This window comes from Macrotis lagotis, chromosome X (genome assembly GCF_037893015.1).
Source record: "Macrotis lagotis isolate mMagLag1 chromosome X, bilby.v1.9.chrom.fasta, whole genome shotgun sequence".
NCBI lineage: Eukaryota > Metazoa > Chordata > Mammalia > Peramelemorphia > Peramelidae > Macrotis > Macrotis lagotis.
Window position 1 is genome coordinate 288,012,412 of NC_133666.1, and position 16,685 is coordinate 288,029,096.

General features: G+C 37.0%; 1 protein-coding gene across 7 annotated transcripts in view; it reads left to right on the plus strand.

Moving 5' to 3' along the window:
- Positions 1-16,277, plus strand: part of CAPSL (calcyphosine like) — a 39,744-nt gene extending 23,467 nt beyond the window's left edge. For all 7 annotated transcript variants that reach the window (XM_074199959.1, XM_074199952.1, XM_074199956.1 and 4 more), the window contains exons 3-6: positions 4,852-5,029; positions 5,285-5,494; positions 8,885-8,988; positions 15,742-16,277. In XM_074199959.1, the coding sequence (XP_074056060.1) occupies positions 4,852-5,029; positions 5,285-5,494; positions 8,885-8,986 (490 nt within the window). In that variant the 3' untranslated portion in view covers positions 8,987-8,988; positions 15,742-16,277. The remainder of the gene's footprint in view (positions 1-4,851; positions 5,030-5,284; positions 5,495-8,884; positions 8,989-15,741) is intronic.
- Positions 16,278-16,685: the final 408 nt, after the last annotated feature.

Here is a 16,685-nt window from a genome sequence, read left to right on the forward strand (position 1 = left end):
TCTCAGGTATCTGAGAAACTTCTTGGAACACTAAGGCAATTCATTCCCTGCTGGGTCTGTTGGCTGCTAAGCACTGAAGGGACCTGGGCTTGCTTTAGGAGGAAGCCCAGCATCATAGTATTTTGGCCAGTCTACTGTGTCTATGGAGAGCCCAATACACAGAAATCCAGGGCAAGATTTGAATATGAAAAACAGAGTTCAGGAAGATTAACAAACAGGGTTTTGCAGGTCAGAGAGAGGAAAGAAGTTTGCTGTCCAGTTTTCACCCAGGTTTGGAGATCTGGGGTTCAAGCCTTCTAGTGAGGGTCTGCAGATGTAGTTTGGGAATGTCCTGCTGTGTGAAGATGGAAGGTTGAAACAGGGCCAAGCACTTTTACTACTTCAATGTGAAGGCAGCAAGTCACCTTGACTTTTGTCAGGCCACATCTATCTTGAGATAACACTTCCATCCCTGGTGGAAATCTAACAAATCCTTGTTCACTGCCTAGTGTTTGATAGAAATGGGTGAGGCTCCCTTTCCCCAGGTTTGTACCTAGATGGTATTATCTCTGATCTAAAGCCCTGAGGCAGAATTTAACTTGTTTGCACTGTGAGTACAGGAGCTATGCTTTTCATCTCTTTTTTATGCCCACTTCAATGTCTCAAATAACTCACATTTATAAGGTGTTTTGTGGTTTGTAAGGCATTTTACAAACCATCTCCTGTGAACCTCCCCCAAATACTGTAAAATAGGTACTGTATTATAAATGAAATAACTAAAACCCCAGAGACTTTGAGATTTGCCCAGGATTACAGTTAATAAACTCCAGAGGTAGGATTTGAAACCTCCTTCCTGACTCCAGGTGTGTCACACTATGCTGCCAGCTACTCAATATGTTCCTCTTTTTTTGTGAGGCAATCAGGGTTAAGTGACTTGCTTAGGATCACACAACTCTTAAGTGTCAGTCTTGAACTCAGGTCTTCATGATTGCAGGGCCACTGCATCACTCCACTTTATATTCCTCCACATTTCATTCTTTTCTTTTTTTTTCATATTACTTGAGGCAATTTAATAGAGTTTGATACAGGTTTATATTAGAGGACCTCTTCCCCCTCATACTGTTCACTTTTCTTTTTTTTTAATTATTTTTCAAATTTTACAATTCCCCGCCCCCAATCTTGCCTCCCTTCCCCCACCCCCACAGAAGGCAGTTTGATAGTCTTTACATTGTTTCCATGGTATACACTCATCAAAATTGAATGTGTTGAGAGAGAAATCATATTCTCAAGGAAAAAGTATACAAGAGATAGCAATATTGCACAACAAGATACCTTCCTTTTTTAAAAATTTAAATTAAAGGTAATAGACTTTGGTCTCTACTCAAACTCCACAATTCTCTCTTTGGATATAGATGGCATTCTCCATTACAGATATCCCATTGTTGCACCTGATTGTTGCACCTATGAAATGAGCATGTTCATTAAGATTGATCATCACCCCCATGTAGCTGTTCGAGCGTACAACGTTCCTCTGGCTCTGCTCATCTTGCTCAGCATCAATTCATGCAAATCCTTCCAGGCTTCTCTGAATTCCCATCCCTCCTGGTTTCTAATCAAACAATAGTGTTCTATAACATACATATACCACAATTTGTTCAGCCACTCTCCAGTTGATGGACATTCACTTAGTTTCCAACTTTTTGCCACAGCAAATAAGGCTGCTATGAATATTTTTGTACAAGTGATGTTTTTACCCTTTTTTAATGATCTCTTCAGGGTATGGATCCAGTAGTGGCATTGCTGGATCAAAGGATATGCACATTTTTATTGCCCTTTGGGTATAATTTCAAATTGCTCTCTAGAAAGGCTGTATGAGTTCACAGCTCCACCAACAATGAATTAGAATCCCAGATTTCCCACATCCCTTCCAACATTGATCATTTTCCTTTCTTGTCAGATTGGCCAGTCTGAGAGGTGTGAGGTGGTACCTCAGAGATGCTTTAATTTGCATTTCTCTAATCAATGATTTAGAGCAATTTTTCACCTGGCTATGGATTGCTTTGATTTCCTCATCTGTAAATTGTCTCACATTTCATTCTTAATAAATGCTTATTGACTTGATTAGATGTTTCTGAATTCTCTGTTCTTGGAGAAAACTGGCAGGTCTGCTCTCTGTTGGTTACTCTGTCCCTTTGCATTTTCTACTCATGTGGCCTTTAGGGTATTTTCACCTATAAATCCTATGATTCTATGAAATATTGTTAGTTCTTCATTTTTGAGGATGCCCATGAGATTTGGGAGGTGATGTCATAACAAGCACATGAATTGGATTTGAGTGAGGGGGTGCTGTGCTAAGTCACTAGTCTCACTTTCTCCTCCTGAGTCATCTGGGTCCAGTGGTCAGATATGAATCAGGATGACTGGAGATGACCCTGGATATGAGGCAGTCAGAGTTAAGTGATTTGCCCAAGGTCACACATCTAGTAAGTTGGATTTGAATTCTAGATCCTCCTGACTTCAGGGTCGAAGCTCTACCCCCTGTGTCATCTAACTGCCCTATGTAAAGACTTGAAATTGGTGCTTGTAACAACAGAGGACAAGAAAATGGCATCTCTCAGGAATCCTTAAATGAAGAGTCACATGGTAGAATGCCTGGAGAGCCAGCCCAGGTGTTGGGAATACCTGGCTTCAAGCCCAGCTTTTGAGGTACAATAACTGTGTGGTCTTCCACAAATCACTTAACTTTTCAGTACTCCCCAAGCAACTCTCTAAGCTTAACTTGATCAATGAGTTGCTGTTTTCAATTGGGACATTGATTTTTCACCCTGGGAGTATCCCTATATTATTGGAAGGAAGAGTGAACAATTTTTTTGGAGACAGAAAGTTATGAATTAATTATTTCCTCTTCTTTGAAACTGATGGATATAGGTAGATAAGAGTCAGTCAGTGACAGTATTTATCAACAAATAATGGATTCCCTCTAGTTCAAGTTACTCTTTAGTGACACTTTTAACTTCAAATTCAGCAAGAATATCCTAGCCCCCTTCCCAATCCAAATTATGAATGTATTATTAGTCAGTAGCTTGTTGTTTTTGTTGTTGTTGAGTCTTTTTTGGACTCTTTATGACTCTACTTGGGGTTTTATGGGCAAAAATTCTAAAGTGATTTGCCATTTCCTTTCTCATTTTACACTGAGGAAACTGAGGCAAACAGGGTTAAGTGACTTGCTCAGCTCACACAGCTAGTAAGAGTCTAGAGCTGCATTTGAACTCAGGTCTTCCTATGTCCAGGACCAGCATTCTCTCCAGGACACTACCCAGCTGGCCTGCGGCATGGCTTCTCTCAACACTCTCCGCATGATAAAGGAACAAGAGTATCACAGATGATCTAGTGGACCTTGGACCAGAATAAAAATGTACAGAATCAATGATAATGGTCAGCCAGGCTTTACTTGAAGGTCTCAAGTAAAGGTAGGGTGCAGAACCCACTAACTACACCCTGGGTCAAACTCATTCCACTTTTGGACACTTAATTGTTTGAGAAAATGTCCATACATCAGGTCTAAATCTGACTCTGTAACTTTTACTCATTGCTTCTAGGATTGTGCTTTGAGGAGAGACAGAGCAAATTCTTCCATGCTGGTCTACTTGCTAATTTCAGACATGATATCTCCCACTTCCACAGGTTACTCTCCATACACATATGAAATGCACTCCCTCCTTATCCCCATCTCCTAGAATCTCTAGCCTCCTCCAAAATTCAGCACAATTTTTTCTTTCTATTATGCATAAACCTCCCCACCAGATGTAAGATTCTTTCACTGGAATTAATTTGTATTTATTTCTTGTAAATATTATATTTCTGTACCTATGTATATGTTCTTTGTTTTTCAGAATATAAGCTCCTGGAGGGCAGGCAGGTGTAGTTTCTGAGACATACTAGGAGTTGAATGCACTTCTTGATTGATGGAATACTGGAAGTCATGTCTTTTTTGTTTAATAGTTCTTTAAATACTTGAATATAGTTATCACATTCCCTTAAGTTTTCTCATTCCATAATTTTCCTGACCAAATCAAACTCTTCTAGGCTTATACAAACAGTCAGGCTTTAATATTGTGCTCCATTTTGGTAGTTTGTTTTTCTCTTCAAACTAGTTGATTTTTTTAAACTATAATGGAACTTGATGTAGAAATGGGCTTATCCTCTATGAATGGGAAAAAATGCTCTTGCTGCTCAAGTCCTATTAAGGAAAACGGACATCTACAAGGAGGCATTGTGGGGAGGCAGAAAGCATACTAGATGGGTAATGAGAGGACTTGGGTTTGTCTCCTCCATCTTCCTCTTATCAACTCTTATAACTTTAGGAAAATTACTAATGCCTTTTCTCCTCTGTAAGTGAGAGGACTGGATTAGATGACCTATAATGACTCTCCCAACTCTAAATCTGTGATTCTAGGATCATCAAAGGACCTAATTTCTGCATAGTTTGGTTTTTGTCTGTGGATGATAAAGATTGTTGAATTCTTCCAAATGGAAGAGAGTCTAATGGCTCAGCTCAAGGAGAGAGTTTATTCTGAGTGTGTTTAATTTTAAGTTCTATTTCCCTCTTTGAAAATATTTAGAAAATATTGTCTCAATTCAGTCAGACAAGACAGAATAGAGGAACACTAGGGGTTCATATTTATTTATTATTTTGAGTTTGGCAAAGCACTTTACATACATACTTTACATACAAATATCTCCTTTCTGAAGTATCTGTATTTTTATGATGAAAAACCTTGACATTGGTTTGCCTTTTTTCTTTTGAACTCCCACACTTATTTTACTCTAGGTGGCTTTGTGTATGTGTTTGTGTATGTGTGTTTTCTTCAGAGTATTTCGTATCATGGATGATGATAACAGCAGAACCATCGACTTCAAAGAGTTTATGAAAGGATTAAATGATTATGCTGTGGTGATGGAAAAAGAAGAGGCACAAGAGCTCTTCAGTAGATTTGATAAAGATAGAAATGGGAAAATAGATTTTAATGAATTTCTTCTTACATTAAGGGTAAGTCTCAGAGCACCACAACTGTACTTGGTTTTCCAGTTATTTGCTATATAGTTTGTTTTGTCTTTGGTACCTGTTGGTACATAATGAAAGTCATTGGGGAGAAGAAAGGGGACGATGCCTGGGGATTTCCAAGACTTACAGTCATTTGAAACATTTATGAATCTGCAGATACCTTTTGAGCCCTGGAGGCAGTAAATGAGTTCATCACACTCATCATTTTCTATTAAATTTGCATTTTTTCTCTTCCTTTAGCCTCCAATGTCCCGAGCCAGAAAAGAGGTCATCATGCAGGCCTTTCGCAAGTTAGACAAGACAGGTGATGGTGTGATAACGATTGAGGATTTACGTGGGGTGTACAATGTAAAACATCATCCAAAATACCAGAATGGAGAATGGACAGAAGAACAGGTTTTCAGAAAATTTCTGGATAATTTCGATTCACCCTATGACAAGGATGGATTGGTAAGTGAAGGGGCTTAAGCTAAGTGAAGCTTGGATAATTCAATTTTCACTGTAAAATGTGAAAAGGGACTGGTGAGTTCAGAACCAAACAAACTTTCCATTATATCTGGCTGTGAATAGAAAGAGAGAAAGCAAGGAAGTTCTTTACTGAAGTTTTAAGATGTTGACAAATAGTGAAGTACTAAAAATAACTAAAGAAGTCAGATATGTTGTCAGTGTAGCCACAGAAGGAAAACTCAGTTATCTGATCTCCATGCATGGTAGGGGAATGGACTGCTTTGTTTAATTATGCACTATTATTCTGGTTAAACAAAGAGTTGCCATCAGAACCGTCCATGGTTGAACATCAATTTCTCAAGATTTGGAAGGCGATAAAATGTACTCAACCCTGAAGACTCTCACTATCCTGACCATGTTTTAGTATCAACATGTTTTGTTCTTTTCTGAGCATGATTCTGAAGGCATTTCAAGATTTTCAGTTCCTCAAAACTTCATTACTGATATCAGCTTTGGACTGCAGAGTAGATGGATGAAAGCAACATCTCCCAGGATGGTCCTTAGCTGAAATTTGGAATTGCTTTCTGTTCCCATTGCCTGCTCATAATAGACATAATAAAGACTTGATTTCTTGGGGGGGGGGGGACCATAATATTTTCATGTACCAGCAGGTCTAGTTTATAAGATAGGGCAAAAAAAGGTAAATAATCTGAATTCCTATGACTGATTTCCAAATGGAGAAAATGGAGTATACCTTAGAAATGCTTTCCTGGATCTCTTTCCATTGTTTAGTTTTCTTACTGATAACAACTGAGAAGTTTCTTCCTAAGAGAGTGTTAGAAACCCTAGGGATCTCCTGGAAGCAACTTGGAGGTCATCTCAGTTTCAATTCCCTCATTTTACATATGAGAAAACTGACACCCTGAGAGTCATAGAACTGGTAAAAGTGTAAAATCAGCCTCTCTTTCACTAGGGGAGGGTATGTGCTAAAAGAAGAATTTGACAGGAAGGAAAAAATGTAGGTGGAAAAAGGAAAAATATTATTTTTCTGAAGTTTTCCCCTAGTTTTCCCCAGAAATATCTAGTGAGCCTTTATTACTAGATTGACATTATGGAATGCCATCATTAAGGAAAAAAGGGTCAATAGAACTTTTCAAATTAACAATCTTCCTTTTAGTTCAGAAAAGTATCTCAGAATGGTAGGAAATACTCTAGAGCAGGACTCAGGAGCCCTTCATCTAGTCCTCACACTTCCACTAAGCAATATGACCATGGATAACTCATTTTAAAACATCTGACAGCAGTTTCCTCACCTTTAAATTAAGAGGCATTGACTAGATCTTTAAGGTCTTTTGTGACCCTAAATTTATTTAACCAAGAGCTATTTTACTTCTTGGTTCAACCAATAGTATAAATTTTCTTGTTGACTCAATTTCCTGTTGCCTCAGAACTAAACATTTTAATACCTAAGTTTATTTGATTTAAAATAAATATTTCTTTAAATATTGGCAGAATTCCTGAAAAATTTCACTTAATCTAACTTTTTTGATTGTAACATATGTTAATGGTACCAGGAAAACTCACCACATGAAGAAATCCTTCAGTGAATCCCTTTGTAAAGTAAGCTAACAGCCCCAGATTTTTCTTTTTTACATTGTAGTCTTTTAGAGTGAGACATAGCTTGGTGGAATAGCCCCCAAACTATTTTGAAGTTTAAGGAATAATGCAAAGACAGATGACAGGCTAGGGATTAGAAAAGAAATGCTGGAAAATCTATTTAAAAAAAAAAGATAGTGGGGGGGGATAACAGGATAAAGATATCTGGAATACCAAGTGAGGAGAGTACTGAGTACAATGGTTAAACCACAGTGAAAACCAAACTACTATAGACTGGGGTCTAGGTAGAAACTGACCTTTTTTATGAAGGTGTATGCAAATTGGTTATTATATAAATGAGCCATTAATGAAAGTAAGAGCTCAGATAATTTCACTGGATCCTAAACATGTTCACTGAAGATAACAAAGTCACTGTAAAATGCTGATAACTAACCAAATTTTTTTCTTTTTATTTCTCTAGTTGTTGGATTTTTTTGAAGGATCTGCTCTGTGGACTATTTTTGTTTCCTCTTTCTTCCTGTTTTAGGTGTTTTCTCTCTTCTTCTCTCTCCTTGTCCTCAGAACAGTTTCATTAGAAAGAAGTAGAACAGGTTGCAACTATGGGCTGTAGAGGGATTTTTAAAAATTCATCTGAATTTCAGATGTCCCTACTATTTTTATTCCTTGTATAATTGAGGAATGACCTGAAATGTGAATTTCTTAGATAGTCACTCTTTCTACACATTTAATTAATGGTCTTCTTTGAGTTCAGTTCATTGGAAGAGTGAGTTAAAAAGCCAAGAAAATCAGTTACATAATTGGTTAGAATTTAATTACTTTTTCCCCTATTAAATCAACTACTTAGATAGTTAAACTGGTTATATCTATAGATCTGGTCTAAAAAGCTTATGAAATAAGATAGATAATATTTTCCCCCTTTTTTGAAAAGCAAAATGTGGCCTGAATGCCAAACTTAGATGGTCTCAATAATTTAATAAAACTGAACATAAAATGTACATGTTCAATTAGTTTTTTTTAGTGTTTTTTTTTTTTTTTTGCAAGGCAAACGGGGTTAAGTGGCTTGCCCAAGGCCACACAGCTAGGTAATTATTAAGTGTCTGAGACCAGATTTGAACCTAGGTACTCCTGACTTCAGGGCTGGTGTTTTATCCACTGCACCACCTAGCCGCCCCTGTACATGTTCAATTAAAAAAAAAAAAACCAAAAATCAATTTTGTCTTCTTTTCATCAAAGTGAAAGATTTGCTTCTTATGAAAGTGGATTAAACTATATTTCTGCCTCAGCACTTACAACTAAAGGCAGAAAATCATTTTACTGTGTTTAGCCTAGCCTAGCAACAACCCATTCAATTTTAGTTGTCGCAGAATGTCAATCTTAACCATAGCTAAGAAAACAAATTAGTTGCGTTTTGAGTATCAGTCTCACATATCTTCAACAGACATGTTCTAGATCTTAAAACAAGATGATGTTGATGGTGTGCTGCTTTATAAAAAATAATCTAAATTGGTCTAGAAATTGTCATGCCTTCTTTCTTCACATTCTTTGTATCCTCTCTTCCCCCTACTTATTTTTCTTTCAAAAGGCACATTCCCTTTGGAAAGTGTTTTCTCCACATATTCTTCACTGTCCTTTACTGGATTCTCTCATTTCAGGACTACTCCTCAGCTGCTTTAACTTGAAAGCCTTTTGGATTCCAGTTTTTCTTCTTCTATATCTAGGCAATGCAGCAATGAGATATGAAGATTTCCCTTTCTGTTTTAAACTTCACAACTGCAGGTTACACCGGAGGAATTTATGAACTACTACGCGGGAGTGAGTGCATCGATAGACACCGATATCTATTTCATCATCATGATGACAACTGCATGGAAACTCTAAATGTATGACCTGGGAACCAGGGTTCTCTTTCCAATTACTTGCTTCCAATTGATTAACATATACTAACCAGTGAGATCACATTTGCTTCCATTTTTATCTTCATGTCATCAAGAAGAACATTATTATGACAAGAGAAAAGAGCAAAAACCAGAACCCTAGGAACAAGAATTTTGAGATTAGAACGTTTGCCATAGAATCTTTCCCCATTCTTTCCATATAGTCTAATTATAGATGGAAAAATTGATCAGTTTTAGTTGTTGTAAACTTCATTTGGTATGTTGTAAAAACTTGTGTTTTTACCTTTACAACAGAAGGGGAAAATGTAGTTCAGCTTTGCAGAAAGGTCTTTATTTTTTTCTTTTTTGTTACTGTTGTTATTAGAGTTTATAGTTGGAGTGGATCTCTTTGGAATGCAAGCTTCTTGAGGGCAGAGAGAGGTGATGGTTTATTTTATGTTTAACTTTTCTTTGTGTCTTCAGTGCTTAGCTCTATTCTGATTCTGGAAGCAAAGGCTCCCGAGTTCCAATCCTGCCTCTGTTGCTTATGACCTTTTTTGACCTAGGATAAATCACTTAATCCCTCCTAGAATCCCTCTATTTCTTCATAAAATGAGGGAGTTGGACAAGCTGACCCTTGAGGTTTCTTTCTACTCTAAATGTATAAGATTGAATAACACTTTAGTGAAATAAATGATTGGAGAAGCAAGTTTTCTACTTCTTGAAATTCGCTTGCATAGAGGTAGATTGGTGACACATCTTACCTTTTACAAAGAAAAGAAGTTGAAGAGAAATCCTACATCTTTTCTGCTCTGCAGTCTACAGTGTGTGAGCACAAATTGGCTTTGTATCCCTTGGTTCCTTGGATTCTAAATGTTTCCTGAGGCTAGATGGGCCTTGCTCCTGTACTCTGATGGTGCCTATTTAGCCAAAAAGTGACTCATCACCAGGACTAGATTGTGGATATGATCTATGTCTTCCCCAGTAGTGTTTTGTTTCCTGTTTTACTGGGGCTTGGGGAGTCACTATCAGATCTCAACTAACCAATGTTTGTGGTGCTGAAAGGTGTATCTCATCAGACCTCCTTTCTTACCGTTAAAATTCTGGGCCCCACAAGTCATATATTCAGAGTAAGCCACCTGGCCCTTTGTTAATAATTTTATCTCTAATTCTCTTGAGAGGATTCCTTTCCTTCAAATGACATAATGTGCTTAACATGCTTTGTAAACTATATGGTTAACATGGAAATGTAAACTATTATTGTTATTAGAGGGTACTAGGTGATACAGTGGTTAGAGTGCCAGAGCTGGATTTTAAATCTGGCCTCAGACACTAACTGTGTGACCCAGGGCAAGTCCCATAATCCTGTTTGCCTCAGTTTCCTCATTGGTAAAACGAACTGGAGAAGGAAATGGTAAACCACTGAGGTATCTTTCCCAATAAAAACTCAAATGGAGTCACAAAGAGTCAGATGTGACAAAAAAATGACTGAATAAAACAGCAAAAAGCATTAGTGATGATGATTGTAGTGCTTAACTTTGAAACACAGAGGCAGTGTAACATGTAGCTCTATGGCTCTCAGAGAACTCTGAAATTCTTTCTTTGTTTAGTATTTATACCTGGTCAGGTAAGTAGAAGGAAGAAGAAAAATGTACACTCATTTTCATAACTCTCTAGTACTTTTTCTTAAAAATCTTCCTTAAATCTTCATATTTTAAAAATCACAATCTTTGTCTTAGCCTTGAGGTTCCAGTTTCAAAAAGAGAATGGATATATATGTCCCAGATATTAATCAGCTAGGTAAGCAATTAAAAATATTTTAAAAATGCATATCATTAGTAGTCTCAGCTGTTTCCCTATTTTATCATAGTACCAGGTTGCTTAAAATAGACAAGGACAAGAGCAACAAGAAGAAAGAATAAAAGTATTTTAGTTAGTGATTGGCATTTAATTCTTCAGTGTACCAGTCTGTGCCCATTGGTAAGAGTAGCTAACGCTTTAAAAATTCATAGGCTGAAGAAGGAGAAAGACAATCTCTGAGACACCCTCTTCTACTGAAGTCTTGAAGATTAAGAACAGAAATTTGATTTGATTGTAAAAGAAATGACCTATCTATGGGATGCAAGGATATGATTAACTGTTTGTAGTGTTATGCTGCTTGAGATAGATTGAAGCCAAAGTGAAATAGCAGCCAATAAAATAATTAATTTCAGGAGATTCCTTCTTCTGAAGGAATTATTGGTCATATGAAAGTCAATCGATTAATTGTTGTAAAACTGCAGATCCGGGGATCACAATATGATCATGGATAGAGAACTGGAAGAGATCTCAGAGGTCATTTAGTCCTCTGAGGATTTTACCTGGGATAGAACTGCTGGGATTGGAGAGGAAGATTTACTATCAGATAATTTCCTATTTTAACTAGTCTTGCTAGCTGGGGTGCTAAAGTTCAGTTGTGCTTATTTTACTGGAGGACTTCATGAGCTATCTGAACCCTTTAAATTTCAGGACCCTGATGCAAAGCCCTGACCACCAAACCCTAGTTTGAGTCTTCCTAGGAGAGCCTGATGCCCCATGTACAGGGTAGAAGAAAATTTTGCCCATGTCTTGAACTTTGGATGCTAGAGAAGAGGAAGAATGAATATAATAGCAAAAATCGGGGAAAATACAAACATTTTCTTGATGGACAGTACTGGAACTTTGAACTCCAATATAGTGCAAACTCTAAGCTATGTTTGCACAGAGTCTCAAATTCAAGAAATCAGATTGTGAACCTGATAATGGGAGATAGGATGGTACATGGCAAGGAGTCCTACTTTTCTTCAGAGCTGGCAATTGTCTCCTTCCTTTTATTCTCTTGATCTGTGTAGATATAAATTATACTAATACTTTTCTGCGTAACAAACCCTTTCTGGGGAAAATCTTTCTTTGGGAATTGTCCTCCATTGTCTTCCATTTTTGAAAGTTTTACTCCATCTTAATTAGGAAAACTATTCTACACTTGTAAAAGGCTCAGTGTGTTTGTAGTAGAACCATATGTTTGGAACCTTTTGATGTCATCTAGACACCATCCTTATTGGGGAATGAAAGGAAACAAAGACTCAGAGGGTTTAAGTGATTTGCTTAAGGTTTCCAGGTAGAAAGTGCTGATATCAGAATCTGAAACCAGATTCTTTGACATTCAGTTCAGTGTTCTTTTGAATGCACTCAATCTCAGAGGTCATCTAATATCTATCTTCCCCACCCCTCACCCTTTATTCCCCAAGAGGTGAGGAAACTGCTAGTTTTTGAAAAAAATGTGTACAACCAATTCACTAGTGTGACTTGTCTAGTAATATAAGGGAGTACCTTTGAGGAAGTAGAAGGAAAAGGAATGACAGGTATGAGATAGCAAAGTTGTTAAAGCTATAGATTCTGGTTGGCAATCTCAGTGTGGGCAGAGACTTGTGGTGAAAGTTTTTTTTTTATCAAAGCTGGCTGAACTGCTTCCTTTCTTTATGAACCTACTATGTCCAAATTCTCTTTCATCCTCCAAATGTAGTGGGAGGCCTTTTTCAGAGCATAGCACAACCCAGTGTAAGTGGCAGTAAGCATCATTATGGAGCAACCCTCTCATGACTATCAGAAAGGTACAACATGATGTACTATGAGAAGAATGGTCTGGAATTATAGGAGGTACCAGACCTTAAACTCTTTGTTTTTCTCCCTCTCCAAATTTTACTCAAACTGAATTGGTGCTTTATTTCTCTTGCAGTTTATAAAAAATAGCAGATATGAAAGTGAATCACCAATCATCTGTGTTTATGAAACTACAGAATGTAGCCTACCCATTAAGCCCCCACAGAAATGTGGAGGCAATTGGTCAGTTTGAGGGCAACTCTCTCAAATGTTGAAGACTCAAACTTTCACGTGAATCTACCCATATCATGATCATTTATATCAAATTTAGTGCTTGGTGTTCAGTCTTGCATATTAAAAGTGGTGATATCCTGATCTAAAGCTAGAAATTAGTTGAGTTACTTTTTGCTTAGAAATTTCCAAGCAATTTACTAGAGACATGAACTGGAAGCTTCAAATTTTGCCTCAAAATAGAATTTAGACCTATAGCTGAGCACCAGTCCTAATGAATGCCCCCTATTAATCAAGAATGAATATAATAGCTAGTAAGATAACTATAAAGTTTGAAAAGCATTTTTATAAATATCTCATTTTATATTCACAATTGGACAAGGTAGGTATTATTACCCCCATTTTACAAATGAAGAAACTGAGACAAAGTGAGGTTAAATTGCTTGTCCAGGGACATACAACTAATAAATATTGGTGGCTGGATTTAAATTCAGATTTTCCTGACTCTAGGTCCAGAAATCTATTCACTAGGCTATCTACCTACTGTTTAAAAAGCGCTAGAAAGACAACACATAAACTAGAATTTATGTAGCAGATACTCTGTGGTTTTCCAAATACTTTATACACATTAACTCTGGTTTCTACAGCAATCCTGTGAATAGTTAACAGAGGCACAAGGGATTCTTTCACCTTCAACTTTAATGACTCTAATCTCACTTCAGCTATTAATTGGCATGGATTCTCCTCACTCTCTGTACCACCTTTAAGATACAGAACTTGGAAATTCTTCTCACTGACTGTAAATGTCTGACATTGTTCTCTCCTATTCTCTCACTCCTTCTGTATCTAGGCTTTGACTTTATTGTGACCCCTGGTCCTTGGATCAATCCCTCGTCTTCTGGTGTACCTCCCCCATTTTATCTTCCTTTTGCTTCCCACCCTTTCTTAATTCCACAGTCTATTACTTGAATATAAAACTCCTCATCTACAAGGCAAGCAATTTGCTAGAGACATGAACTGAATGTTTCAGAGCAGAATTACTGGAGATTTTACTAGTCATCATCCTGTAATGCTTTAGTCAATACAGTTCTCAATGAATTAATTCCTATTTGTCAGAACTCCCATTATACAATTTCTCCTTTCATCCTCCTGGGCTGTTAAATACCATAGAAAAAAAATCATCAAATTGAATTGATTTTATCTATCAGAAATATGTGGGACAATTCTGAAGTTTCCAGCCTTGGTGAACGTAGCAAGACAAACACTCTCTTTAAATTTTCAGTTAGAGTGTGCAGATGATGGAAAAAGGGGGAAAAGATAAAACACTTACAAACCACTTTACATTATAATCTCATTTGGTTCTCGCAGCTACCTTCCTGTGAGTACAGTTGGTATTGTCATATTCCTGTTTTATATTGAATCTCAGTGAGGTTAAGTCACTTCTAGTAAATAGTTAAGGTGAATATATGCTTATGCAGTATGTTTTCATATGCATTTATTCTGAAGTCTCTTACAGGATACTCTTCCCCTTGGTATTCATCCTCTACCCTCTTCTGCCTGTCCCTTCCACTAGGTTCATTAGAATTCTTAATCCATTACTAACCCTTCCCTTTGACTAGGCTGTCAAAAATGGTATGCTGAATGAATGAATGGATTTCATTTATAATACAATTATATCCATTTTGTTAACTTGTGTTTTGCCAAAGCTCTCTGCGACCAGTGTGTTTCTTCTACTGAAGGTCTTTGAAACATCTGATATGCTCATGCAGTTGTGTGAGCAGGGAGGAGATAGACCTTTGGCAATTTCTATTGATGCAGCAGTTTCTTTATTATTGTAGTTTCAGTTTTTAGCCTGGTTCTCAGATATGCTCCCCCTTATATGCTAATGTATTGTTGTATAATAATGTTCTTCAAACTATCGTTTCTTTTCCTGATAATGGCTTTGCTAATTCTGGAACAGGATGTTGATTCAACAGTAATTGAAGTACTAAGTGCTATATTATTCACTGATGTGGATACTATTTTAGTTGAATTCTTTCATTCTTTTTTTTTAAACTTAATTGTGCCTCCCCTACTCCAACTAAGAATTGTAGTTTTGAAAATTTGATGCAATATTCCTGGATAATATCCATGCAGTAAGCCAAGAAAGTTCCCAAGAAGCCACTGCTTGGAACTTTTAGGACTTCTGAGGATGGGTGACAATCTTTTTTTTTTTGATATTGGTAAGGGGGTGGAGTTGAGGTGGGAAGAGGAGCAGAGCTCAGAGATCCTTAATTCCTTCAGTGTCATGTCCCATTTTGGATAGTACAGGTTGATATGCAGACAGCAGCCCCTCCTCGCCCAGTCAGGCTATTCAGGTTTTGCCAGTCAGATTGTGAAGTTAGACTAATTAGTTTTCTAGCAACCTACCATCTCTCTATTTGGTGACCCTTTCCCTCTTTTCAGCTTTATGCTTATTGTTTTCTCCCATTACCCTTGACGGTTCAGAGAGCTCCCATTTTAGGGCTCCAATGAGTCTTCCCCACACGAACAACATCATTGTTCAGTAATCATCTGAGTGCTCCCCCCTGACCCAGTGTATTTATCTAGAGCCCCTTTCTCTAAAAGTTCTGCTCTCTGCAAGCTCAAATATCATCAGGTGTGAATGGGTTAAAGTGTTACCTGTGCAAGTTGACTCATGTACACTTTAACAAATATTTTCTAGAAACAATATCTTAACCCACATGACTCTAATATAGAATTATTCATGGTATGGAACTTTATTTGTTAGTTGTCCTGTTAATGCACACCATCTAAGTTTTGCTTTGGGGTTAGCAACTCCAACCTGTCTTTAACCCAGAATGCTCTTCAGTGGCACCATTCCCTGACTTTCCTTCCCCCCACCCCTTTTTTCTTTCCTTTCATATGCAGGTTTCCAAAGATGACTTCCTGGACTATTATGCTGGTGTTAGTGCTTCCATTGACAGTGATGCCTACTTCATCCTTATCATGAGAAAGACCTGGAGATTGTGACTTTTTAGTTCTTGTTTCTTTATGGAATCAAAGATTATCCATGGGAAGATTTTTTAAAAAGGATTTCAGCATTATTAATTCTGACAATGATCATATATATATATATGTATATGTTTATATAAATGCATATGTGAACTTCTGAATGATTTGCTTTTTTTCTCTCTCCTAAACAGCCATTGGCAGTCTATTTCCCTTAAGGAAGTTATGTAAGTCCTATTGTTTCCTCACGAATAAGTAAAAAATTTATTCTAGACATCAAAAAAGAAAGAACAGAGCCATTGACTGTTTCATGTTCAAATAAAATAACCACATTTTAAGCATTTAAAAAAATTAAGACTATATCTGTTATCCTCCATCTGTCATCTTTTCCCATCTCTTGGAGTCTAGGCTGGAAGGAATCAGTATGAGAAAACTGAGTAAAATAAGTTTGCCTGTTTCATAAACTACTCTGAAATTACCATGCATTTCTTTTTTTATTGATATTTTATTTTATTTTTCCAATTATATGTTATGAAGGCTTTTCAACATTCATTCACTTGCATATTTATAAGTTACACAATTTTCATCCACCCTCCCTTCTCACTCCCCTCCCCTCAGTGACAAGCAGTCAAGTAAACTTTGTACTTGTACATTTGAGTTTAACATGCTCACTTATGTCATTTGCTGTATGAGGAATTAGGACAAAAGGAAAAGAAAGAAAACCATGAGACAGGAAGGAAAAACATAAGAGAAATTTTGAAACAGTGAGCATAATGTTCATTCAGATTTTATAGTTTGAATTTTTGTGTATGTGTGTGTTTTATGTTTTTCTTTGGATGTGTATGGTGTTTTCCAAAATATGT